The sequence below is a fragment of the Carlito syrichta genome, unplaced genomic scaffold (assembly GCF_000164805.1).
Source record: "Carlito syrichta isolate Samal-C Ts95f unplaced genomic scaffold, Tarsius_syrichta-2.0.1 Scaffold302779, whole genome shotgun sequence".
Classification (NCBI taxonomy): domain Eukaryota; kingdom Metazoa; phylum Chordata; class Mammalia; order Primates; family Tarsiidae; genus Carlito; species Carlito syrichta.
In genome coordinates this window covers 94,792-122,045 of record NW_007246875.1, presented here as the reverse complement: position 1 = coordinate 122,045, position 27,254 = coordinate 94,792, and the positions used below count along the sequence as shown (strand labels likewise).

The window sequence follows — 27,254 nt, the reverse complement described above, 5'->3', positions numbered from 1 at the left end:
TTAATGTGATGGGTGTGCTTGTCTGTTCATAAGTTCCTTCCAGTCAGGAACACATGAAGATAACGCTACCCGCATATCTGGTGCACTGTTTAGCCTATTTCTTTTCTTTGTTTTTAATCGTGTTAAGATTGAAAATCCTATTTCACATAAATAAGCAGTTGTGAATGGTAATAACAGCAATATACTCTTTCTACTTAGCAATGGAAATTCATCTTTAATTTTAATCCAAAATGCTGATAAACTTAACGTCTTATAATAATTCTTCAGTGTGAATGATGAACTGAGCTGCAATAATTCATTTTCTTCTTCAGGCTTCAAGTTTAACTCAATTATTGATTCTGGGTTTTGAAAAGCAAATGGATCTTTTATCCAAATATTTTCCTTTAATGATTTAAATTTCTCTTCTGGAAAGTAATAATTAAGGGTTTGAGACAAAGAAGTTAGATGCAACAATATCTCTAATTTTATATCTTTTAAGCAGTCTTCATCAATAATGTTTTCTTCAATGTGTTGCAACAATGTTGGGAACATATAGTAGCTAGGGTAATTACTTTTAAGTCTTGTTTGCCACAACAATAATGTCTTCTGGAATCCTAGAAGGTGTTCAAGATATTGAAATATATCATTGTTTTTCCCCTGTATTTTCAAATTTAATTCATTAAGAATACCAAAAGTATCACTTAAATATGCCAATTTTGTTACCCAAATGTCATCTTCAAAAATATTTGCCAAATGGGACTGTTTTTCAATGAGAAAAATATAAATCTCATTCCTGAGTTCATATACTCTGCTCAATACTTTTCCTTGAGATAACCAACGAACTTCTGTATGAAACAATAAGTGAGTCTGGTTAACTCCAATCTCTGAACAAAATATTTCAAGAATTCGACTATTCAGTGAACTTCCTTTAATAAAATTAACAATTTTCACGGCATTTTTCAATACATCCATTAAACTTGGTGGAATTTCTTTGCATATCAAAGCTTCTTGATGAATAAAACAGTGATTCCAAAGAGCACTGTTATCAGTTGCTTCTAACAATTTTTCAATAACTCTGCTATGTTTTCCAGTCATATTTGCTGCTCCATCACTTGAAATTCCTTTACAATTTTTCCAGTTTAATTTATACTGACCAACAATGCACTTTTCTAATTCAGTAAATAAATCTAATTCAGTTCCATGTGAATTTAAACTTAAGCAACATAAAAGATCTTCTATAAAATCATCTTGCCACACATATCTAACATAAACCAAGAGTGTTGGACAACTTGCAATATCAGTGCTCTCATCAAGTTGGATTGCAAAGTCTATACCAGATTGTAGTCGTGTAATAAGCATTGTTTCTAAATGTTTTGCAATAGTACAGATTCGACGAGATATCGTATTGTCACTGAGAGGTATAGTTCTTAGTTTATCAGCTGATTTATCATCAAAAATTGTACGTACCATATCCATACATGCTGGAAGAATAATTTTTTCAGCAGCTGTGTGAGCCATTTTCTCTTTGGCCACTCGATATGCAACTAAGTATGACGATAATAAGGCTCTTTCGTTCATAGTTGTAGAACGACTAAGAGCTTGTGGTGATGACTCTGCATTATTTTTTTCCCTTTGAAAATGGTTTTCTTCATCCTCATCTTCATTTTCCACCTTCACTATCACTATGCCTTCCATCTCCTGGGTAGCCCAGGGAGACGAATCTGTAGTATCCTTTGATTCTGCAGTCATTTTTCAGGTTCCAGCAATTGGTTCACTGGGTTCAAATAGGATCTGTTTTGCAGGGGTGTCCTTTGTGACCTAGGAGGTTTTATAATTGATTTTTGCTATCCTGCAGGGTAGAAAAATTTAATAGCAGTATTAAAAAGCAACATTGTTTGCTATGCAGCTAACAGCTCATACAAGACAATTCACTAAATCCAGTGGTGTGACATGGTCAATGCTGAACAACTGCCATTCGTGGTAGCTGTGTGCCAGACAGGGTGGATGCATTCATACACAGCTTATTTAATACCCACAGAAACCTAATGAGGTATGCATGTGTTTTATTCCTATTTTACAGATGAAAAATAAAAGTTGAGAAAGCTTAATTGTGTCTAACAACAAAAACACAGTTTAGTGTAGTAGAACCAGTACTAAGTCAGAAGCCAGCATCCTAAATATGCGGTTACACTACCAATTCTAAAAAGTGATCACCAAAGTAGTATGTACAGGATGATCCACTGTGACACAGGGGGAAAAATCCTAGAATTTGTATTTATGTTTTTAAAATAAGAAATTGAGTTGTGCAATTATTACGCGAATACTGGAACATTTCATGTTACATAGATCCATGAATTATTCTGGAAGGAGAATGAGTTTTCTACAACACACAGGGGTTGTACCCTCATTCATTTGCTTGCTTTTAGTATATTGTAATATTTTATTGTTTATATAAGCCTAGTGGATTTACAGATATAGTCTGGTTTTTTAGTAAACGAATCCTCAAAATTAGTCAGATTTGATTGATGCAAATAAATGACAAGTATACATAACCACAAGTATTGACTGAATTGATTGCTGCAAATAAATAACCACAAGTATGTAAAAAAGGGACTGGATTTTTCTAAGACTAGCAAGGAAGAAGGATGCTCCAAGAATTTATTGCTTTGACTAACTTCATCCACTACTGATCTTAATTCCTACAGATCTTAATTCCAATCTCTTATTCATTAATCTCTGAGAAACATTAAAGAGACTGTCTCTGAAATCCATCCCCCCCACCCTATGTCCATTACTATACTTGGAATTCAGGCTCTTATTGCCTCTTGCATAGATCACTGCAGTGATCTACTTTGGTTTCCTCAGCTCCAACTTCTCCATGTTCCAAATCAAACCACATAATAGAGTTGAAACAGTACTGCCAAAATTCAGCTCTGATCATATCATTCTCTCCCTTAAAAAATTAGGCATAACTCCACTCATCCAAAGGTCACCATAACACATGCTCTTCAAGTCTTTCCTCCCATTTCTTCAGACTCTATACCTAAGCCAATCTGGCCTCCTCACTGTTCAACACATGCAGTGATTTCCCATCTTCATTCCTTTGTCTGCAACATCCTCCTTCTCCATCTCAAAATCCTACCCTTTCTTGAAACTCATTAAACCTTTCCTGATAGTTCTAGTTTTTCTTTTTGCCCCCTCATATTTATATTCTTTGTCATCCTTCGTGATGCCATTCTTTTTTTCTCTTTTCTTTTTTGAGTTGGAGTCTCACTCTGTTGCCCAGGTTGGAGTGTAGTGGCACGATCATGGCCACGGCAGCCTCGACCTACTGGGCTCAGGTGATCTTCCTGCCTCAGCCTCCCAAGTAGATGGAACATCAGGTGCATGCCACCATGCCCGGCTAATTTTTTAATTTATTGTAGAGATAAGGTCTCGCCATATTGCCTAGGCTAGTCTCGAACCTGTGGGCTCAGGTAATTCTCTCACCTTGGCCTCCCAAAGTGCTGGGATTACAGGCATGGGCTATTGTACCCAGCCTGTGTTGCCATTCTTATCCTCATTTTCCAGTGATTATATTTTCTTGGCTCATTTCTCTTCAATTTTAGTGGTACAGCTCCTGAAAACTCCATTCTGTCTCAGGTATTTTAAGAAAACTGAGGAAAAGGAAATTTTTTTTTTTTGGAGTCATAGTCTCACTCTGTCATCCAGGCTGGAGTGCAGTGGCACACTCATGGCCACTGCAACGGTGACCTGCTGGGCTCGGGCGATCCTTCTGCCTCAGCCTTCCAAGTACCTGGAACCAGAGGAGTGTGCCACCATGATGGGCTAATTTTTGATAGCTTGTTGAGATGAGGTCTTGCCAAGTTGCCCAGGCTGGTCTTGAACCCCTGGGCTCAGGCAATCCTCTCACCTCTGCCTCCCAAAGTGCTGGGTTTACAGGCATAAGCCACTGCGCCCAGCTGGAATCTTGAATTTTGTCAAAGTTTTTAAGGTGGGGGAGGGGAGATAAACTATTCCTAGAAGCCTTCCCTCATAGTAGCAGTATGAATCAAAATGAAAGGACACTAAGGAGGAGGAAAACTGAGAGACAGGGTGGCGGTCATTCCTCCCTGATGTGGATAGGCCCTCATGGATTATTTTCTTGCTCTATTTTGGGGTAGGTAACAATAAAGACTGGGTTTTATTTTACATTTCTCAAATATTCCCAGATCCCAGTCCTCTCTTGACTTTATACTTGCTGTTTCCTCCATTGGTTGGATAGTTAATATTTTGATAGCTCTTGCCCTAAAATTTAATTTTTAATGCTTTTATGCCTTATCTCAACTAGACTACTACTCAATAATAAAGACTGCCTTTTGCTTTAATTGTTGCCCTTAGGTTACTTAACATGGTTTCTTGCAATGAGTCGACATTTAAAAAATATTTGTTGGCCGGACTCGGTGGCGCAGTCTATAATCCCAGCACTTTGGGAGGCCGAGGTGAGTGGATTGCCTGAGACCGCGGGTTCGAGACCTGCCTGGGCAACTTGGCGAGACCTCATCTCCACAATAAATCAAAAATTAGCCAGGCGTGGTAGCACACGTCTGTATTTCCAGCTACGCGGAAGGCTGAGGTGGAAGGATCGCCGGAGCCCAGCAGGTCGAGGCTGCGGTGGCTGGGAGCGGCCACTGCACTCCAGTCTGGGCGACCGAGTGAGACTCCCACTCAAAAAAAAAAAAAAAAAAAATGTGTTGAAAGGATATAGTATCAACACTTTTCTCTCATCTGAAGAAAGTTCAACAAATTCATTATAGGCCTGGTATTTCAATACTTGAAAGGACATGGTGTTTTTAAATTAAGGTATTTTATTATGTTATGACTTTCTGGTTACTTGCAAAACATCTGAGTAAGAATGGAAGGAATATTAAACAGCTGGACAGGTTTAAAATACAGAAATCAATTTTGAGTCCATGGGTAAGTTACATAATGTCTCCCATTATAATTCCCTGTGTAACCAACAGATTTCTCCAGAAATAGTAAGGCTTTATTGCTCTGCTTACAATGCATTCTCCATATTCATTTATTCACTGCTTGTACAGTGTTTTCTTTGGCTGTCATTTACCACTCTCAATAACAAAAGTAACTTTCTGTATACTGGTGGCACAACTGGATAATGGAGGTGGGGCTTTAGATTTTACCTAGCTGAATTTATCACAGTGGAATTCAGTTTATCATTGAATTCCAGATTTGGAAGGTTCCTTGAGATAATCTATTTTATTTTACTTAGGGTAAATTTGACACTTGGTGGGTCTAATAATTTCCTCAAAGAACATTTTGCTAATCAGTGGCAGAGAACGTGCTGGTAACGGGTCTTCTGATGGGCCAAAGCACTTTCCACTCTACCACCCACAAATTTCCTTAACTCCTCAGCCTTCCAAGTTAGGCATTGTTACCTCCCACAGTTGAAAATCTTCCTTAATGTCCGAAATCACTCATTTAAAGAGCCTTCATAAAAGACCTGAAGCTGAAAGAAAAAGGGTGAAGTGTATACAATCTTTTGCTATTGCACCCAAATCACTTTTTTATTCAGTAGGCCTCACTCTTTAATCACCATTAATGGTGGTGGGTTTGAAGGTCAACAGATGATCTACAGCACTCGAGGCTTAACAAGCTCCACTGGTTACCAAAAAAGACAGAAAGAGAGAAAGAAAAAAAGCCCGTGAAACTTGGCACCCTCCAGGATGACCCGAATTTTACAACTTGGGGTCCCTAGGAACCCAGAAAAAAGCCATCACCGCGAGGAAAACAAATGGGGACAAGCGAGGAGCACAGCGATTAGACTGGGGTCATTTTGTCCGCGACTCCTTGGGGGTGAAAACTGGGGAGCCCAGAAGGGACATGCAGGCGGCCTCTCCCCAGTCCCAGGAGTGCTTCCTCCCAATCCGAAAACCACAACTTCTTTCCTTTCCCACCTGGACGCAGGGATGCCTCTGCAGAGACAAGGCTGCCTACGGCCGCGGCTGGGACGAGAAACAGCGACACGGCCCCTCCTCCGCTGCGTTCGGGGCCCTCGCGGCGAAGGGGCCCGCGGCCCGCCCGTTCTTCCCGCCGCACCCACGTCTCGCCCCGAACCCCCGAGAGGTCCGGGGTGCTGGGGTAGGAAAAGGAAATGAGGTGACTCGGGGACCGAGGGGCATTAGGCTCGAACCCAGGACCCCTTGTCGTCAGAACCCAGAGCTACCGTCACCTATGCCGGAAGGACGCCACACTCTACTTCCGGGACTGCGCTAAACGTCGGGGTCTCCTCTAGGATCGCGGAAGGGATTTGCATTTGTGCTCCCTGGTCGCGGGGCTCTGACCTTGGGCTTTGGGGATTTTGCTCCTCCGCCTGTCCGCTCCCAAGATGTGCAGGGGGCGGGGAAAAGGGCAGTTAGGTTTCCCTTCATATTGTCCTCTTCAGATACACGTTTCTTCTGTTTTTCTTGTCCATGGCAATAATCGTAAGGGTTATGATGATTATCAAACAATAATAATACTTGGTGATTGTGTGTCTGGTGGAGGAACTGAAACAAGGGCGTAGACAGAGGAAGATCAAGGATAAATGGTTTCCCAGACTGAAGTGGTTGCTTCACCTGGGATCCTGATTACGTATTGCCAATCGAATGGGCAGTACTTTCAAATGCTTGATTTACGGGCAACAGGCGTTTTTTCCCAAAACTAGTTATAAGAGTCTTACCTTGGCTAACGTTTTTAAGGAGCGTTCAGAACAGCAATAGTGAAATTATATATGAAGTTGAATCTGAGGCATTTTGCTGTCAAAGCGTTATCACAATGATTATGGCTTCAAATGTTACTTCCTGAGTAGGTCAAGAATCAATCCATGTTTTATAAAACAGTAACTGAGACCTTAAATGGCTGTGACGCGACTCTAAGTTTCAAGACAGTTTGTAGCAGAGCCCACCAGTGGAAAAGCCTATAAAAGAACAGTCACCTGCTACAGAGCCTGTCTATGACTAGGTGGTATTCTGAATTACCTTCTAAGTGTGACTGGTGTTCCATTCCCTATGGGGTTTGACCTTGCTGCGGTTGGCATTATTTTGTCTTCTACTTCCCCATGACTCTTCAATAATCCACTTGAGTGTATTTTTGCTACTTTATTACTGGCTAGCTCTCTAACTTATAGTCCTCCTTGATGACATCATATTCTCAGAACTTATTCCTCTAGATACATCTTCATATATCCTTACAGTGTTCCAAGTAATCTCTAAGGCCATCCCATTATTATGAATAGATTTTTTTTTCTCTGTGTCTAAACTAGTCTCTCCTCCCCGCCCCCATTCTTACACTGAAGTGCCTAGAGGGTCTAGGAAGGTAGGTTACTAAATGTAGCTGGCTGGGTATATATTTTTGTATGAATGTACTGTGTGGCTGGGACTGTCAGGGTCTCTATACTTCCTTTCTTTGCCTACTGATCTATTGGTACAAGAAGCCCAAAGTAACCTGGTGGTAATCTCAGTCTCAGTGGAACACTTAATGTGTCCCCTAGAGGAAATGTTCTTCATGGGAATCAGGACCATATCCTAGACTAGATTTTGGAGCTAGGAAACACAAATTCTGCAAGTGGGCTACTGGGTATCATAGTAATAGGGGCTACTCCTGTTTTCTGTACACACGTAGTCTCCTATTGGAGACAATACCATATATCCATATTGGTTCAATGTACATCAATGCATGCATTGTATCCTGAAGGACAGTTCCCATCTTTGCAAGTGTTATATCTTAGCAATTTAGCTGAGTCTTCAATAGGCCATTCTAAAGTTCATCCTGCCTAAGCTGCTTCTAAATGATGAATAAACACTATGAATCTTGCAGTTTTAAGCTCACTGTCACACCTCCTTTGCTATCAAATGGGCTCCTTAGTTTAAGGCATGTCAATGTGTAAGACACTCTGTAAGTCCTCAGATGGTGGTGCTGTGAAGGCATGCAGTCAGGGAAGACAAGCCCATATTTAGAGCACGTATCAATTCTGTTAAAACAAATGGCCACCCCTTCCAAAGTAAAAGGGATTTTATACAAGGAGGTAGCTTGTATCCCCAAAGATCAATATTGGGTCTCGTGCTGGCAGGCCGGACACTTCACAGCAGTTTTATCAGCGTTGGTAAGAGGTAGCTTATATTGTTGGGACTATGCACAGCCTCTATCCCTGCTGCCATGGTCTCTCTGTTCATGAGCCTATTGCATAAGCTCTAGGCCCCCGAGCAATGAGCCCTACCATTCATCACTGCCCAGGTGCTGATGCACATCTGTAACTTAGGCTACCCCCTCCAAAATACGATGTGGATGATCAAATGTACCATTGCTCATTGAGATTTTTCTTCACCAGTATAATTCAGAGCAATCCCTGAGTGTAATGAAGGAGTCATCTGTCTCTGGATAATGCCAACATATTGAACTGACCCATCTGTTAAGAGGCCCAGGGCTCTTCTGTGTCCATCAGTTAGTTGTAGGGAACTGCTCCTTCCATAAGACCTCAGGTGGAAGTTAAGGATGAGTTGGCAGTAGAGCAGATGAGTGACATGGAAGTCACTCATCTGCTCTACTCATGTTGTTTGTGTCTTTTTTGATCCATTTAAGTCAAATCCTAAATATACAACATCCTCAGACAATGAATGAATGAAGTGGTGCTGCACTTGTTGTACCTTATGATTTGGTATATCTAAAAACACATAGCTCATGAACAGCTCAGGCTGTTCTGGTTGCATGATTACAAGCTGTGCAGGGCCAAGTTCTTAGCCTCTATGAAGTTCCTTAGCATACCAAAGCATTTTTTTAAAAACATTTTTTAGCAGAAGGTTTTTGCTTTTTGCTTTAGAAGGCATGACCTTGCTCCAGAACCTTAAGTATTTGTGCTGTGACTCTTTGTTATTGGTTGAATTGTGCCTCCACCTCACTCCTACTCATATGTTGAAGTTCTAGCCATAAATATCTCAAAATGTGACCTTATTTGGAAATAGGATCAGTACAGATGAAATTATTTAAAATGAGGTCATACTGGGGTAGGGTGGGACCCTAATCTGACTGGTACCCATAATTAAAGGGGAAGTTTGAACACACAGAGCACACAGGGAGAATGTCAAGTGAAGGCAAAGACCAGGAGAAGCTTCTACAAAGCCAAGGAATGCCAAAGACTGACAGCAAACCACTAGAGGCTGGGGAGAGGCGTGGACAGATTCTTCCTCACAACTCTCAGAAGGAATCACACCTTAACCTCTGACTACTAGCCTACAGACTGTGTGCCAATACATTTCTGTTGTTTAAACTGCCCAGTTTGTGATACTGTGTGGCAGCTCTAGCAAACCAATACACTTCTTGTTGGGGCTTGCTGGAGACTCCACACAGCATCTGAATCTACCAGAGATACCATCATATTTGCAAGTAAGTTTGCATTGTTGCTTGAACTTACAATGGACCCCTCTCTTATCTTCATTCTTTGGCTCATGACCTCTCTCCACCTTCAAAGCCAGCACTATAAAATTTCAAATTTCCCTAACACTTCTGCCTCCTTCTTATAAGGACTTTTGTGATTACACTGACCCCATCGGATAATACGGAATGATCCTATGATCTTAGATCCTTAGTATAATCATATCTGCAAAGTCCCTTTTTGCATTGTGAAGTACATACTCATCAGTTCCAGCAATTAGGATATGGGCTTATTTGGGGAGCCATTATTTGATCTTATACTAACTTTATATTTCATGACTTTGATAACTCATTTTTTACTTCTGGTAGGGTTTTGTTTTTGTAAAAAAATCTTCCAGATTTAAAGCATTTTTGGGAGACAGCATATCACTGAGTTCTTGGTTTTTATCTAATCTGACAATCTTCTAACCAACATGAAGTTTGGCCTGAACAACCTTGTCTAGATTAACCTGGAAACAGCTCCCCCCCACAATCCCCTAAGCTGGAGCCCTTCCACTCTGGTTAGATTATAGTAGGCTAGCTGGCCTTTAGAGGTGCCCAAACTTTGCTGCACTTTGGAATCACGAGATTTATACTGATGCTCTGGCTCCCATTTCTAGACATTCTGACTTAAACGGGATAGACCTGACCTGACCATTATGATTTTCAAAAGCTCCTAAAGGTGATGCTAGTGCACAGCAAAGTTTGGGACCCACTGGGCTAGACTCTGTACCTACCAGGTTCATTTCTCTGTGAGTCTTTGTGAATGACCTTTCTTCTCCTCTCATCACTTTCCTCATGGTCCAGTTAAAGAGGCATTCCATTACTTTGTTCAGGTTCCAACTCAAAACTTTTGTCTCTATGCAGCTGTCCCCATCTGCTCCAGTTACCCCATGTCTCCTCAGCAATTAGGTATTTATTTTAGCTTTATGTGCACATGAGAGCTTCTATCTCAAACTACAAAACTGTAAGTAGAGATGTGATATTTTACTTCTTTTGTATCCATGTCTTGTGCAGTGGTGGGAAAGATTAATGTAGTGTCTGATTCCTTGGAATAGTTGCATTTTCTTTAAAGCAACATATTTTATCTTTTTTTTTTTTCTGAGACAGGATCTTGCTCTGTCACCCAGGTTGGAGTGCAGTGTAGCCTTGAACTTCTGGCCTCAAGTGATACTCCTACCTTAGCCTTCCAAGTAGCTAGGACTACAGGGGCATGCCACCACACTCAGCTAATTCTTAAATTTTTGGTAGAGGTGGTGTCTCCCTATGTTGCCCAGCCTGGAATACAGTGACACGATCATAACTCACTGCAACCTTGAATTCCCAGGCTCAAGGGATCCTCCCACCTCAGCTTTCCAAAATGCTGGGAACACAGGTGTGCACGCGCCCCTGCCCTACATTTCCTATAAAGCAATAATACAGTTTAAGCTAAAAATTACAATTTTTACAAGTTAACTATTTCCACCTTTGTCATTTGGCAAACTATTGAAAGGAAATCTTCTTCAAAAGCAAAAATGGCAGCTATTGCCTCTTACCACTCTGTTAGGATTCAGTGACTGTTGGTGGGAAGTGGACTCTTAAATGGGTGCCTTCTGTGGTCCTCTCACTGGAGCAAACTGCCTGAATAAGCAAAAACTTGGACACAATGTGCATCACTGCCATAAATCATTCACTTCTGCTGCAGAAATGGTTTCTCCCCACTCTGCCAATAGGTACAACCTGTAAGGAGCTTTGAAGCAGGGAAATGGCAACTCAGGGAAAAACTCCAAACCTATAGCTATCCCCAGGATATTAGATTAGCAGTTATGAAAAGGAAGAAGTATGTGTCATCTGTTGTCCCAGGGACCTGTCAATAGGAACAATAGACAGACATCACCAGGGGGTGTGTTTCTATTCAACACAAGAAGTTTCTAGCTAGAGCAGTCCAGCAAGCAGTAGACTAAGCAATACATTTTCTCTCATCCTGACTCCACTGTGATAGGGATACCACAGACTAGAGAGACTGTATCATAGGATGTAGTTTAGATCAGTGGTGCTCAAGAAGGAAACAGAAGGAAGGCTTATCAGAATCTTCAAGAAGCTGATGTAGTCTGAAAAAGCATATAGAATACCACACTTACGATATATTTAATTTGAAATGTCAGCATTAAAGGATAGCGCTGGATTTGCTAAAACAAAGGAGTAACAGCTAAAGTTCCTTCCAAATCACTTTTTAAAATTCCTTAAGAGGCTTGCCTGTGCCTAGGAGGTGCAGTTCCACTCACAAGACATCACATTCTCTTAGGACCCAGGGAACCTTAAAAAGTTTCCGTCTGCCTGGCCCGAAGCATCACGTTTTACCTATCCTTGTTTCTGCAGAGTCGTCTTTCCACCAGGAAAGCAGCTCTCTCTCTCCCATTCCAGCGTGCTCAATCCCCCCACCCCCCTGGGTTCCTCAAGAATCTTAGTGGATTTCGATGCCACGAATTTCATGGCCCTCCTATCACAGAGGCGCTTGCAATCCTCGCCTCGTATTAGTCGGCGTCATATTACACTCTGCGCAGGCACTCTGGTACTAGTTCCCGACCGGCCGACTCAGGGAGGTCGGGCCATTGGGTCGGCCCTCCCTCCTCGGCCCCCACACCGACCCACCTGGGCGGGCCACCTCCCCGCTAGGGGTCGCAAGGGTCGGCTGGCGTCAGGCAAGGACCCAGGGGACGCTTTCCCGACGTCGGTCGCGATCATCACTGGCACAACGGCTAGAGACGCTCAGCAGGTTAGCGGGGAGGGCGGTGGAAGCGGAAAAGGACGCCGAAGAGCGACACGGACGAAGCTCGGAAGGCCCAGAACGCGCGGCCCGGACCCCTAACCCGCAGCCCTCATCCGGGGCTCTCAAGCCGGGCTCCCATCCGGGGTTCTCAGCCGGGACGCTCATCCGGGGCCCTCATCCGGCGCCCTCATCCGGGGCCTGCCCTCCCCCGCCGGAAGCGCCACCGAGAAGCGTCAGCCTCCCCGCAGTCTAGAGCGGTCGGGGCCAGGCGGCTGTGGCCCTGGGAGCGAGCGTGTCTGCGACGGGACGGCTGCCAGGCCCGCCCCTCCGCTCGGGTGAGTGCCCGGAAGCCGTTCTCGGGTCGCGGTGGGGCGACCACTTGTTTCGTCTACCCCCGCGTAGGCGGAGGGGTCGTCCGGCCCCGGCCGACTGCGGTTCCCTTCCCCAGGAGCGCGTGGAGGCCCGGGAGCGAGGGCCTGTTTCTCTTCCGGCCTGCTTGGCCCCGCAGACCGAGGCCCCTGCCGTCCGGACCCGGTGACCGTGCCCTGGTGCGAGCTGGGTCTGTATGGCCCGCCTAGACGTTTTGGTACCGTGTCTTCGCCTAGGAGGGAGGCGGGAGGAGGGCAGCCCGGGCGAGGCCTTCTGAGGGCCGAGCGAGGAGCCGGCGAGGGCCCTTGCCGAGGGCTGTGGAAGGAGGACGGAGCCCTGTCACGTCCTTGGGTTTGAAGGGCACCAGTCAAACCAGTTTGAATCGCAGCTCTTCCTTGTGTTACCTCGGTCTGAGGAAGTGAACGAGTCTGACCTCAAAGTGGGGTTTTATTATTCGTCAAGCCCATTTGGTAATCCAGAGCGGGCTGGCCGAGCGTTACTAAGTCATTCCTAAGGGGCCTGCTTTTTAAAAACAATGAGGAATCATAACCAGCATTTTTCTCAGGGCCCAAACCTGAGGCTCCAAAGAAGGTTGTACATTTTAAGCATTTTAAATGCTCCACAGAAAAGCTTTACACTATTAAATTGCAGTTTGATTAAAAAAAACCTGAGATGCCAAATTAGAAGGGTATAAATAACCTGCATACCTAGATCCTATGGTTTAGTTGTTAAGTATTTGAAACGGAATAATGTCCATTCTTTTCTTTAATCACCCCATTATTTTGGGTGATTAATCATTACCAACTGATTTTTATTGGTTACCTACTGTGTGTAAGATGCTCTGCTAAGTCCCGAGGATATAGAAAATGATGGGATGTTTTAACTTATTACAGTAATTTCTCTTCATCTCACCTCGCAGTGATGGTTATTGTCCTCCAGAACAGTGATGGAGGAACTATCGGCCCAGGAAGCAGCAGGATCACCAGGGGTCCAGTTTCCGTCTTTGGAGGCCCAGTCTGAGGGTCTGTCCCCAGAGCCTCAGTTCCTGCAGGACACCGACATGGAACAGGGACTCACCGGGGGTAAGGCAGAGACAGTACTTAAATCCGGGAGAATGGGAGTGTTGAGGGGCTCCTGAGCGGGCTCCCAGGCCTGGTATGAGAGAGGCCAGGAACTTGAATAAGAAGATGGCTCTAGAGGGGTAACTGGAAGAGAGAGACAGATGTGACTTAGTTTGGTCCTGGTCCAGGCCCCTCTATTAAGGACAGTGTCTTTCTTTAATAAGCAGAGCGGTAGTCACACACTTAGCTCTGGCTGTTTTTACTTCAGACACCCCTCACTTCATCCCTGTTACCACATCCAGAATCATTACTAAGATAGGCAACTTTTGCCCCATCTCACACGTCGTTGCCTGGCTCTCACTTCCTCTTATTACAGGACCTTTCCCTTCTCCCTCTTCCCTTCTCTTAGTTTCTCTTTCCTTTGCTCCCTGCCATTCTGTTGTAACTGCAGTGTTAGTCACGAATCTAATTTTTGTCAGGAGAGCAACTATTTAGTTCCTTGGTTGAGCACCATGCTGGTGTGAATGTATACACAATTACATTTTGATTGTACAGTCACATTCTTATGTTTTGTATAGGTAGGTTGGTCTTTTTCTTTTTTTTTTTTTAAGAACTGTGTTTTAGATTGCTTGTGGCCAGCTCCGATGCCTGAAATAACTTGTGTGTCAGCAATACAGATTGAATGCCACAGTGTGTAGAGTGCTGTGGGACATTGTGGGAACGTGAAAAAGATTGTGTGGAAATAGATGACAATTCCTTGTTATTGGGGGTCTTACACACCAGCTGCAGAGATAATTCACAAGAGAAAGGCTTAACGCAGTTTACAGAACAGTGTCTGGGAAAGGGTCAGAAGTCTGCTGAATAACGCTGGCCTTGGACAAGTTACCACAAGTCGTTATGCTTTGCTTTGCCCATCTGCAAAACAGGTATAGTCTTACCTTTGTGTGAGAAGACTGTCATGTGATGAGGGTAAAGTGAAATACGAGATTTCATAATAAAGTCCTGCATTGCAGGTCTAAACATGTGTAAATAGGGCATGCAAGTGCTGAGAAGAAGCAGGGTAGACATACCTGATATCTGATAGATGTTCATTATTTTTACTAGAATATTGACGTGAAGGAGGGTCCCACTGACACCCCTTGGGCAAGACAGGCCTCTTCTGCAAGGGAGCCCTGGGGAAGAGCTACTCTCACTCTTGGCTCCTTTCTCCTCCCTCAGCTCCACCTGTTCCCCAGGTGCCTGCTCTTCCCCACGAGGGAAGCCCAGACCAGGCAGCTGCGCTCCTGACAGCCAGGTACCAGGTGAGCTGAGGAACCCTCTGCTTTTCCTCAGGGACTATTGCTGCTGATGGAGTGTGGCCTCTCTCTCATTCTACCTGTAGACCTTGCCTGGAATTTTTTTTTTTCCCAATAGCAGATTCCAGCTGGGGAACTGATCCTCTTCAGAGACCTGTTCTTCACACAGACCACCTTCCCATCTCCCCAGTGCCACAAGCAAACACTGTTCCTTCTTTGTCCGTGGTTCTGTGACGGGCAGTTATAGGCATTTAAGGGTTATGGGATTTACTCCCTAGGTTCTAATCTGTTCTCCCTCCTCCCCAACATAAATACACACTGAATACCCTCTCTATTGTCTTCGTTCTCTGGCTGTGGTGCCACAGTGGTCTCATTCCCCAGAGTAGCCAGGATGTGTTATTTCAGGAGTTTGTGACATTCGAGGATGTGGCTGTGCACCTTACTCGAGAGGAATGGGGATACCTGGACCCTGTTCAGAGGGACCTCTACAGAGAAGTGATGTTAGAGAATTATGGGAACGTGGTCTCACTGGGTAAGGACTTCCTTATTATACAATTTACCTATTTGGATTTCTTTCCTTCTTGTTTCTGCATAGGTAAGAGGTATCTGAGAAGGTCAGTAAAGTATGGCTTAGATTCCAGGTCTTAGAACCTCTGAATCCTCTGTAAGGTCATCTCCTCGGGGAGAGGTAGTTAAGATTTCTTTAGGGGTGTCATGGGGAGACATTCTACTTCTTATGCCCAGTTCATATTTCCTGCTTTTGTGGGGCATCTGTTCCCTATTAGGAAAGGAAAACTATCTTGTGCTTTGCCTGAGTTCTTACCTTCCCTGTCTTTTCCTTTTTTATAGGAGAGACTCTAGCGTGGCCTCCCAAGCCCCAAGCAGTACCCCTATATCTGAGAATTTCCCATTTTTGTAAGAAGAAGAAATGCCTCTTTTAATGATAGGCTAAAATTCTTCTTGTTGAGTAGTCCCTCACCTCTTAAGATCCACAGATTTGTCTCCACGCAGGCAGAACTTGAGAGACTTCACTTGAAGACATGACTCAAGACATGAGCACATTTCAGTGAGTCACCCAGATGGTAATCCCAAGTAAACACGTTCAGGACAGCAGAAGTCTCATACTTTTATCCCACACTAAGGTGGGGTTACTTCTTAAACCATGTCTCTCCCTTGTCATTTTGAATAGTACAGTAGGCAGCTGGGACTGGGCAACAGAGTGCTACTGAGTCTCATCAGTAAGGGTTGTGGCAGCCCCCTTGATGTGAGTGAGCATTGTTCCTTTCTCTCTCTCTCTCTCTCACTTTTTTCTGCTTCTGCACTCTTCTGTTTCTATATACATGTATTTAATCACACTTTTTGTCCCCCCTTTGGCTTTGCCTATGCTGGTGGCATCCAGGGCATTGTTTTGTCTTCCTGATTTTGCTCTGGATTCAAGAGGTCTTCTTATCCATGGGGAGGCAGCCTGCCCACTGGGAAGGTTTTTAGTGTGTTTTCCATTCCTGGCTCTTTGTAGGCATACTTCTCCGCCTTCCCACCTCCCGGATTCATAGTGTGAATTCCTGCCCGGCCCTGAGTCATACCCAGGCGAGTGCTTTCTCTGGAGAAACACTTGCAGTTCTTACAGCAGGAATCTCCAAGAGATGGCCCAGATATCGGCTTCCCATCGATATTGCTCGTCCTTGCTCGGAAACTCCTTTTCCACGATGGTAACATATTAAACTTGACTGATGGAGTAGAAGCTCCCCAGGATGCCACCACTATGTAAAATTGCAGCTCCTCAAGTGACCTTTGTTGAATGTCTAGCCCTCTGTTGCAACCAGATGCACTTTGAACCCAGTTCACTCAGAAACCATGGTTGGTGGTTATCTGCTTGTGTTCTGAGAAACCACAAAGTTCAACTTCAGATCTTCAGTTATAGTCTTTTCATATTGTTTTAGAATGTGGAACATAATGCTGTGTGCCCCTCCTTTTATGTAGTGAACACGACCTGCCCCTTATGTTGCCTAAGTCTCCTGGGACCCTGGGCTAGCCTACTGTTTAGCATTCTGGTTTTCTCCTTCCTTGAAGTCCCGTTGCCCTCTTCAAGGTCCTACCTCCCTCCCCTTTACTCTTTGTGGCACTGTACAGATTGATGCCTTTATATTACCTTTCCTGGTTGTGTCCCTTAACTCTGTCCTTGATGGAGGGGGAAAGGGAGGGCAAAAAAATTTCTTTATTTCAGGGCATCGAAATGAATGTCTATTTAATAACTTTGTAAACTGTAAAGTGATACATATAATTGTAAACTACTGTTAATTTTGCCTATTAATTACAGAATTTCCAAATTAACCTGTCTACTTTTTGGAGTAAAGAAACTTTGTAGCAACTTAATGAAGTCCAATAACACAGAATGCCACAGACTGACCTTTATCTCATTTCCTGTCATCTCTGCCCACACACAGGATATGTGTGCACACTCATACATACCAGGCACGCGCACGCGCGCACACACACACACACACACACACACACACACACACACACACACACACATACGTGCAAGAAACCCTCTTCTTACTCAGCTTACTTTTATGACCAAGCCAGCAGCATCTTCTTAGCAATTATTTTTACGGTCTTTGGGAAGTCATTTTCATATTTGTGAGTTTGGCAGACTCCATTTGAAATTTATATTAATAATAAGCATATTTATTAATAATAAACTTACTGTTTAGGGTTGCAAAATAAGACTTTATAATTAAGTCATATTTTCCAGTTCACATCTTTTTTCCAGTAGCTCTGATTGTATTTGTCACTGGCATTAGAACTTTGGTCTTTTCGTTAAATACTTTCACTGTAGTAGTAAATACACAGGGTAAACAACTGAGTAAAAAAGTAGGTAACAAGACTGGGGGTGGTGGCTCACACCTATAGTCCCAGTACTCTGGAAGGCCAAGGCTGGAGGATCACTTGACACCAGCAAGACCAACCTGGACTGCCTAGTGAGACCCTCTGTCTTTACAAAACAAAAAAAAATTAGCCAAGCATGTTGGCATGCGCCTGTAGTCCCAGCTACTTGGGAGGATCACTTGTGCCTGGGAGTTCAAGATTGTAGTGGGCTATGATTGCGCCACTTCACTCCAGCCTAGGTGGCAGAGTGAGACCCATCTCTTGAAAAAGTAGATAGCAATTTTCATTATCGAATTCAAAAAGAAGCATACTCTGTCAATGATGAGTGTGAACAACTGACTGCAGGGTCATACCAATTGGGAAGTTTACTTATGACCTAATGCCAGAGGTTAAGACCCAGAGAGGGGGTTGGGTTACATTTCGCAGGTGACCTATTAGATGATGGCATTAGGAACATACTTGTCAAAATTCTAGTTGATGTTAAGTGGGCTGGTGGATCAGGAATGCTTGGCACATACCTCTTGCTTTTTGAGCCTGATGTTTTATAGGACAATAGTAATTTTGCACAGAATGTTTTCCACTGTCATAGCCATTACAACTGACTGAGCAGCCAGTTTGTTATGAGGTACTGTATGTATCTCATGTAATCTTTACCATAACTCTGTGAGCAGATGACATTACTCCTACTTTATATCTGAGGAAACTGAGGCTCAGAGCAATTAAGTGACCTTTACAGGATCAGTCGTAGGTTTGGGACCTAGATTTGTCTCTGAAGCCCGTGATCTTTTTCACTTTTTTAAAATTTTAATTTTTTAATTAAAAAAAAAATAGAGACAGGGTCTCACTATGTTGCCCGGACTGGTCTTGAACTGCGGGGCTCAAGATACCCTCCCACCTCAGCCTTCCAAAGTTCTGGGAATGCAGGCATGAACCACTGTGCCCAGCTTCTTTTTCACTATTTTATGCCTTTCAGACAATTAGTCCAACCATGTGTGGAGCTTTTTAATATTTTTAATGGATTGTCTTTACTCCAATGACAAGAAAAATTCAAAATGCCATGATAAATTGGACATACAGGCTAGTTTATACGGGTTGGGACCAGAGAGGACATGCATTCAAGAAGTAAAACTATCTAGGGATACATTCCAGTATAACAGGTATCTACAAAAGAATGATACTGCAAAGGAGAAATTTTATTTGTGTATTAAGGACCAGGAAAAAAAGTAGAAGTTTCCAAATGGGTAAAATCTTAGCACAACTGTGGTAAATTCAGCAAACTAAATAAGTTACACTTTAAATGTTATTTTATTTATTTATTTACTTTTTTCTTTAAATGTTATTTTGAAGATCAGATTAAAATAAATCTTATTAGAAAACTCTCAAAATTTAAATAGAATAAAAACTTTAATTTTAAACAGGAAAAATGTAAAGCAATTGCATATTTTGAAAGCATAGAGGCTTGAGAATTAATTTAGGAAAAAGGCATTCAGGTCAATGGCAAGAAAACTTATATGCTTCTGTTTCTGTATGTAATTTCAAGGAAGGGATGGATTTCATTCAGAACTATTATCTTTTACTAGTATATTGTTTAAGAGTCATGTTCTGAAGTAAGACTTGAGTTTGAAAATGAGCTTCACCAGTTATTGTAACCTCGGGCAAGTTACTTAACCTCTCTGGATCTCCGTATTTCCATTTGTAAAATGGGTACAATAGTAATTTCTACCTTGTAAAGTTACGGTAAGTAGTAAATTAATGAAAACTTGGAAAGCTCCTGGCATGGTAGTTTGCACCTATCAGGTGCTTAGTAAACCTTAATATTTTTATGATAGTGATGATATAGATGACTTTAATTCGATGTCTCAAATATTCTTTCTTCTAAACCATAATCTTGTTTCTCTGACTGCCTGCTAGACATTTTCTCTTATATATTTTTTTACAGTACCTTAAACACAAGTCTAAAATCAAACCCCTCATCCCATATGAAGACCACCTTTTTTGTTGTGTACATGCATTGTAAGTGTAAATATGCAATAAATAATCAAGATTTGTTTGAAATATCAGACACTGACAAACACCTTAAATATTTCAGAGTTAAAAGTTGCAAATCATGTTATTGGAAATCTGAGCACAATATTGTTGCCTCATGTCACACTAACATTGTTTTTCAAACTTAACAGAACTACTTTATTTGACATGGGGGATCTTGATTAAATAAATGTCCAAAAGAAGATTTGACTTATTAATGTCTAGCAGGAATTGAAAAACACAGTTTTTATATCTGTTCTGATCTTGCTCATAGGCTCTCATGGGATCCCAAGATAACAGCTATTGGCTTATCATATTTTCAGTCTCATTGCCTTTATTTATAAAATTGGGTAGCTGTTAATACATTGACATTTGGGCACAAGTTGGCACTTGATAAGTAGCTGTTAAGTAAATGAATCAACAGAAGTACAAGGTACACGTTAACATGATCCCTGCTGTCAGAGTTTATAAATCAGGTAGGAATGGTGATACCTGAAACCACTGTTTTAAAATGTCCATATAAATGCCATTATCTAGTGACATGTCAGAATAAGAGGAACAAATAATAAATTTCATAGATATTAAGTAAATGGAGAGAGGTTTTTTTGAGATGAGAGGTTTGAGCTAGACCTTGTATGTGGGCTACTGCAAACTTTCTGGCCTGAACACACATAAAAATTGCCCTTTGATACTAATGGTATCAAAATTCTGCCTCCTCAGAAGCAGACTGACTGTTGCTTTTGCTTTAAAAGAGATTTAGAGCAGTTTTTCTTTTTTGAGAAACTTGCCTACGGCAGGTCTTTCTGCCATGAATCTTCCTTTTCCCTTTTTTTCTTCTTGCTAATAAACTCTGTTTTAAAACTTAAAACAAAAAATAAAAGAGATTTAGATCCAAGCAGCCTGTATGCAAGCCATAAAAAGACCATTTTATGTGAAGATGCACTTCTTTTTACTTTTTAATTTTTTTTTTTAGTAGGAGTTCCACTCTGTCACTCCGACTGGAGTGCAGTGGTTTGCTCATGGCCATCACAGCCTCGACCTGCTGGGCTCAGGCGATCCTTCCGCCTCAGCCTTCCAAGTAGCTGGAACCACGGGATGTTCCACCACGCCTGGCTAATTTTTCGATTTATTGTAGAGATGAGATCTCGCCATATTGCTCAGGCTGGTCTTGAACCCCGGAGCTCAGGCAGTCCTCTTGTCTCCACCTCCCAAAGTTTACAGTCATGGGCCACCGTGCCAGACTTAGATGTACTTTTATTGCCCTTTCCTTACTATATCTTATTATAGTTTGTTTATAGCTGTCTCTGTAGCTAGAGTGTGAGGCCCTTGGGATGGTTCTTTTGCTTGGGCTCTATATCCCCTTTATACTTTGCATAGAGGAGGCACTTCATAAATGTTTATTGAATAAATAATGATGACCTACTGGGTAAATATGTGTCATGTTATTCTTTGTTACCTCATGTACACTGAAAGTAATTTTTTTCTTGAGATTCACCTTTGAAATTTTTATTTAGTTTTCATTGATTGTTTTGTTACAGGCTAGCTCACTATACAGCTGGTGCTTGGGTTTCACCTTTATCCGGTCCTGCAAAATTATATTTTGTTGATCTTCATTTTGATACTTGTAGACTAGGACTAATACAAAGATTGATCTTTAGGTAACAGATGGAGAGTAGTAATGATAACATACCATGCACAAATTCTCCTATCTGAATAATGTTTAAATGAATACTTCTGCTCCCAAGTCATCTACCTGCTCCTTAACACACTTCTTTCTAGAGCACAAATCTGAGCTCCTTGTAGAAGATGTTTGTATTCCTCATTCTCCAGCTTTCTAATAAATGTCTTCTCAGAACTTACCTTCTCTCTCTATTAACCAGTAGTTAAAAGAAAAAGTGGCTGGTGTAACATCTGGGGATAAATTGCCACATCCCATTTCCTTCTTTATGAGCAGGATTTCCAATATCCAAGCCTGATGGAATCTCACAGCTGGAACAAGATCTACAGGTCTTTGATTTGGAAACTAAGAATAGAGAAGTCTTAAGCGATGACTGCTCAGGTGAGTAAGGTAGAATCAATCTGATGCAATTAGTAGAGAAGTAAAGTCCATTTGTTGAGCTAAGTTGTAGCTGCTTTGAGTACAAGTGAACAGCTCTGTCTGTGTCCTGGAATGGAGAGCTCTTTCTTTTCCCTTCACTTGTTAACCCTTTTTATTTGTTTAGTCCTTATGTACAAGTGATGTTAGTTCCCTATTCAAGTTGCTTATCTAAAATTCTTTTAAATTATTTTCTTATTATCGCCTTTAAAATACCTTAACTTAGTGGTCCCCAACCTTTTTGGCATCAGGGACCAGTTTTGTGGAAGACAATTTTTCCATAGACCAGAGATGGTTTGAGGATGATTTAGGCACATTACATCTATTGTGCATTTTATCTCTTCTAGTATTATATTGTAATATGTAATGAAATAATTATATAACTCACTATAATACAGAATCATTGGGAACTCTGAGCTTGTTTTTCTGCAACTAGATGGTGCCATCTGGGGGTGATGGGAGCCAGTGACACCCGAAGTGTGTTGCATATATGTCCAGTCTTCTCCATAATCTTGTTTTGCTTGCTGTCACTGCTGAAAACCCTGCTTCACAAAGATAGAATGTTGGAAATGGAAGCAGGCTTTTCAGTGCTGATTTGACAGGAGGCAGAGTTCAGGTGGTAATGTGAATGATGGGGAGCGGTTATAAATACAGATGAAGCTTTGCTCGGTTGTCTGCCGCTCACCTTCTGCTGTGTGGCCTGGGCCACAGACTGGTACCAGCCAATGGCCTGGGGTTGGGGACCCCAACTGGTTATCTTCTTACTCTGTTGAACATGTCTTGTTTTATCTCATTGTTCCTATTCATGCCCTTACATCTGCTATTGAGATTTTGTGCCTGTTTTTCAGAGTAAATAAACTTCACTTATCCTCATAGATACATTGTTTAGTTTTCTCATATCTTTGCATTTTCTTTTTTTAAGCACAGGGTACAGATTACATTTGCATTTTCTATTTGTATATTGTACTAGATGGAGAGACCAGAGAAGAGAACAAGCTGTTGATTCCTAAGAAAATTTCGGAAGAAGTACATTCACACAGAGTGAGAGTAGGAAGACTCAAACAGAATATTGCTCAAGTTCCTGAGACTAGAGAAGTGTGTAAGTCTGAGGACAGATTAGAAAGGCTTCAGGAAATTCTAAAGAAATTTCTCTTCCTGGAGAGAGAGTTTAGGCAGATAACAATCAGCAAGGAAACCTTCACCGGTGAGAAGAACAGTGAATGTAATGAACCTGAAAAAAGCTTCAATCTGGACTCTACCATTGATACAGATCAGAGAGTTCTTAGAATACAAAATGTTGATGACAGTGATAAGTACGACATGAGCTTCAACCAGAATTCAGCTGCTGGTAAACATGAACATATAAATCTATCACAGAATTTTCAGAGTAGTGAACATAAGGAAAGCTTAATGGATCTCTCCCACCTTAATAAATGGGAGAGCATTCCCAACACTGAGAAATCTTATAAATGTGATGCATGTGGGAAAATCTTCCATCAGAGCTCAGCTCTTACTAGACATCAGCGGATCCATACTAGAGAGAAACCTTATAAATGTAAAGAATGTGAAAAATCTTTCAGTCAGAGCTCAAGTCTTAGTCGACATAAGAGAATACACACTAGAGAAAAACCTTATAAATGTGAAGCGTCTGATAAATCCTGTGAAGTATCTGATAAGTCCTGTAGTCCAAGCTCAGGCATAATTCAGCATAAGAAAGTTCATACCAGAGCCAAATCTTATAAGTGTAACAATTGTGAAAGAGTGTTCAGTCGTAGTGTACACCTTACTAAACATCAGAGAATTCATAGAGAGATGCCCTGTAAGTGTACTGTATGTGGTAGTGACTTCTGTAATACTTCATACTTAGTTGAACATCAAAGGATCCACCATGAAGAGAAATCCTGTAAGTATGATGAATGTGGGTTGGCCTATATTAAACATCAAGGAATTCGTTTCAGAGAAAAGCCATATACGTGTAATGAATGTGGAAAAGACTTCAGATTGAATTCACATCTTACTCAGCATCAAAGAATTCACACAAGAGAGAAAACACATGAATGTAACGAGTGCGGAAAAGCTTTCAGTCAGACTTCATGCCTTATTCAGCATCACAAAATGCATAAGAGAGAGAAATACGAATGCAATGATTATGAGGACGGCTTCAGTCATAGTTCAGATCTTACCCTGCAACAAGAAGTCCTCACCAGACAAAAAGTCTTTGATTGTGATGCATGGGAAAATAACTTCAGTCAGAGGGCACACCTGGTTCAACATCAAAGAATTCATACCAAAGAGAACTCTTATGAATGTAATGAACGTGCACAGACGTTTAGTCAAGTTCAGGCTTCATTCAACATCTGAGAGGTTATACCAGGCAGAAATCATGTATGTACTGAACGTGGTAAAGTCTTCAGTCATAGCTGATCTGATGCTCAGCGTCGGATGATCACACCAGGGAGAAACCTCCGAACGTGATGAATGTAGAAAAGATGTTACTGCTAAACTCTTGTTCAACTCCTGCAAACCCATGCCAGGGAGAAAATCTATACATGTATTGAGTATGGTAAATTCTTCGTGCTATTTTCATACCTTAGTCATATTTGGCTAATTCATACTGTAATAAAATTTTATTGCTGAAATGAATGTGGAAAGGCCGTCAGTCAAAGAAACTACCTTTTTACGTATCAGACTCATGCCATGCAGAAAGCTTATGAGTGTAATAAATGTGTATGTGTGTGAAGACATTCAGTCATTACGCAGTGCCCATTCAACATAAGAGTCTGAACCCAAGAGATGTCATTTGAGTGCAGTAAATGTGGCAAATCTTCCAGTAGGAGTTCATCTAGTTTTTGTCATCAGAAATCCATTGCAGACGAGAATATGATATAATGGCAAATACATATTTTAGGCTTTACCCAACATCAAAATGTTAGAGAGGAAACTTTGATTATTTGTTCCTGAAATTGTATAGTCCTAATCTTTTTCCTTGTTAAGAATTTGGTCTGAGGTTGAATACAGTGCCGTTTTCTCATAGCATTTCTTTATTTAATGTAAGTGTTCTAAGTATGTCTGTATATTTTATTTATATAACTCATTTAAGCTATTTTTATTTTAATATGGTCTATAAACATTTTTATTTTTCTTTAAATCGGTTCTTGTAAGATATTGTTAGTGCTAGTGTTAGTGTTAAACATACCAGCTTCTGGAAAGTAACTCATTTCGCTTTTTCGGCTGTTCTCTGCCCAGGTTCTCGCCAAAATAGATGCTTAGGCCTGCTCTTTTCTAAGGACGCTACATTGTTGTATTCCTTTACAATGACAACACTTGAATTCCTGTTGACTTCTCCATTCTCTTAAGCACCTTTAGATGATAGATTCCTCTAGATTTAAGCTTTTCACCAGCAGGTATGCTGTCCCTACTTGATGTTGCTGGTCTGATGTCTTTCCTAAGGTGAAGCATCTTTAAAAAAAAAAAAAAAAAAAAAAAAGAAAGAATTGGATTTCCACATCCAGTTCAGCTATAAGTATGAAGGATTCTGTCTCCTGAGTTTGTGGCAGGTAGCTAAACATTTCAACTGACACCCAAATTCTTAGCTGCCTTGTCTGAATCCACAGGACATCAGGGAGCCAATGATGACTCCTGGTGGCTAACTATACGTTCATTCAGTGCCTATTCTGCATGCCTAGGTTTAGAGTTCTTTTATATACCTCTAAGGCCAGCAAAATGCTCAGGTCTGTTTTTGATAGGGCAAACATAAAGAACATACAACAAAATCAAGCATCATAAGGGAATGCAGCCTTCCAGTAAACATGATGCTTTTCTTATGTAGTATGTTTAGAGGATATTTCAAGAAAGTGGCAGTCTGTTCCTGGTAAAATTTTAACCACTAGAATTGCTTATTTATCTCTTTGGATCCCCTATCCCCCCCATGTCCCTTCATCAATCCAGGACAGTATTTGAAGTGTGGGGGGTTGTGTATGATTATCACCACATTTTTGTAATTTAATGGAGTCTACAGGCCATATTAAAAAACATGGCTTTTTTGATTGGTAAAAGTGATAAAAAATGTTGGCTCCAGAGTTCAGGGCCACCATCATATACCTAGCAAGAGTTCATAATTCTTTAGGTGATGTCAAAGCATTTTATTATGTTTTTCCATCTTAAGCTTTATAACATTTTGTGAATAAGACAAGTGTTATTTAAAATTCTAGTTGTCAGTTCAGCAATTGAGCTTTCATAGTTCAGATGTTGTAGTCACTAAGGATCCTCAACAAGTATATAAAAATGTATTGCTCACATGTAAGTCTCTTGTGGCTAACCTTTAGGATAGTTCTGCCACTATACTTTGCCATCTGCAATAGGATATCTTCAAAGTAAGGTACTGCTCTAAACATGTTCTAAGTGAAATTGATATGTAAATGAATTAATCTATAATGTAAAAGCAAATGAAAAAAATGCATGTTTTTTTTTCCCTATCAAACATGTATACCCTTACTTATAGAGACCAATAGTCACCTATGGTGACTGAAACAGGATTATGTAATCCCTAAAAGGCAGAATATGTAAAAGTCACATGTATACATTTGGTTTAGGAATGTGCTTTTGTACTTCCACTTGAATAAAGTGTGTTTGGTATTCTGACAATCTGTTTCAAACAAAATCTGAAGTCCTCAGCCAGAAGCGTTTGGGAATGTTGGAATCACCTTCCTGGCTGCAACGCAGTTCCTCTCTGAAACTTGCTTCATAGTAAGAGTAGATTACTTGCCTTTGTATTGATACAAAGCCTACTTTTCCACAGACTCTTGAACAAAAGCTGAATGTTTAGGATTTAAGGGGTTATTTGATTTGGATGTTGTCAGTACATAAAATAAATAATTTGGGGTTTCAGTTAAGCTAGGAAGAGCGTTTTCTTAATAAGTAAAACACATTTAAAAAATGAGAAATACTCCTTGAGGGCAAGTAGCTTGCCTCCTTAAGCAGATATTTAATTGGTCCAATACGAGTTTGTGTTAGTCTTTTTGGACTTGGGGGAGGGAAGAATCTCACAGTAGAAGGACACCTGATTTATTTATTTTCTGTTTTCACCTGCCTACACACATGTGTATGTATATATTCAAACTTAATTCAACAATTCTGCAAGGGAGCTAGCTCCATTTTACAGAGAAACGAAGGTATAGAGAAGTTAGAGAAATTGTAAGGCTCTCACAGCAAGTTAATGGCTCAGGTCTGACCCCAAAGCTGTCTCATGATGTTGGTATGGACAGATCTCAGAACCCAGATAAAAAATTTTTTTGATAGCTCTTCATTCCCTATTACATCCCTTAATGATTCACTATTATCAGTTTGCA

General features: G+C 41.4%; 2 protein-coding genes across 6 annotated transcripts; one reads left to right on the top strand and one right to left on the bottom strand.

Annotated features, from left to right (window-relative positions):
* On the bottom strand, positions 1-12,134 carry FAM200A (family with sequence similarity 200 member A). The gene is made up of 2 exons (XM_008057128.2): positions 12,055-12,134; positions 1-1,828 (listed from the first exon to the last, which is right to left on the bottom strand). Exon 2 carries the CDS (start codon positions 1,726-1,728, stop codon positions 1-3), a length of 1,728 nt encoding a protein of 575 aa, XP_008055319.1. The 5' UTR covers positions 1,729-1,828; positions 12,055-12,134.
* Positions 12,060-26,550, top strand: ZNF655 (zinc finger protein 655). Of its 5 annotated transcripts, XM_021711861.1 has the most exons (5): positions 12,060-12,507; positions 13,461-13,623; positions 14,821-14,903; positions 15,303-15,429; positions 22,877-26,550. In XM_021711861.1, the coding sequence occupies exons 2-5, from the start codon at positions 13,488-13,490 to the stop codon at positions 24,265-24,267; spliced, it is 1,737 nt and encodes a 578-aa protein (XP_021567536.1). In that variant the 5' UTR covers positions 12,060-12,507; positions 13,461-13,487; the 3' UTR covers positions 24,268-26,550. The 5 variants fall into 5 exon arrangements, with proteins under 5 accessions (XP_021567536.1, XP_008055320.1, XP_021567538.1 ...); XM_008057129.2 differs by lacking the exons at positions 14,821-14,903; positions 15,303-15,429 and adding an exon at positions 21,766-21,870 and having other exon boundaries at positions 12,067-12,507; XM_021711863.1 differs by lacking the exons at positions 12,060-12,507; positions 14,821-14,903; positions 15,303-15,429 and adding exons at positions 12,525-12,720; positions 21,766-21,870.
* Positions 26,551-27,254: the final 704 nt, after the last annotated feature.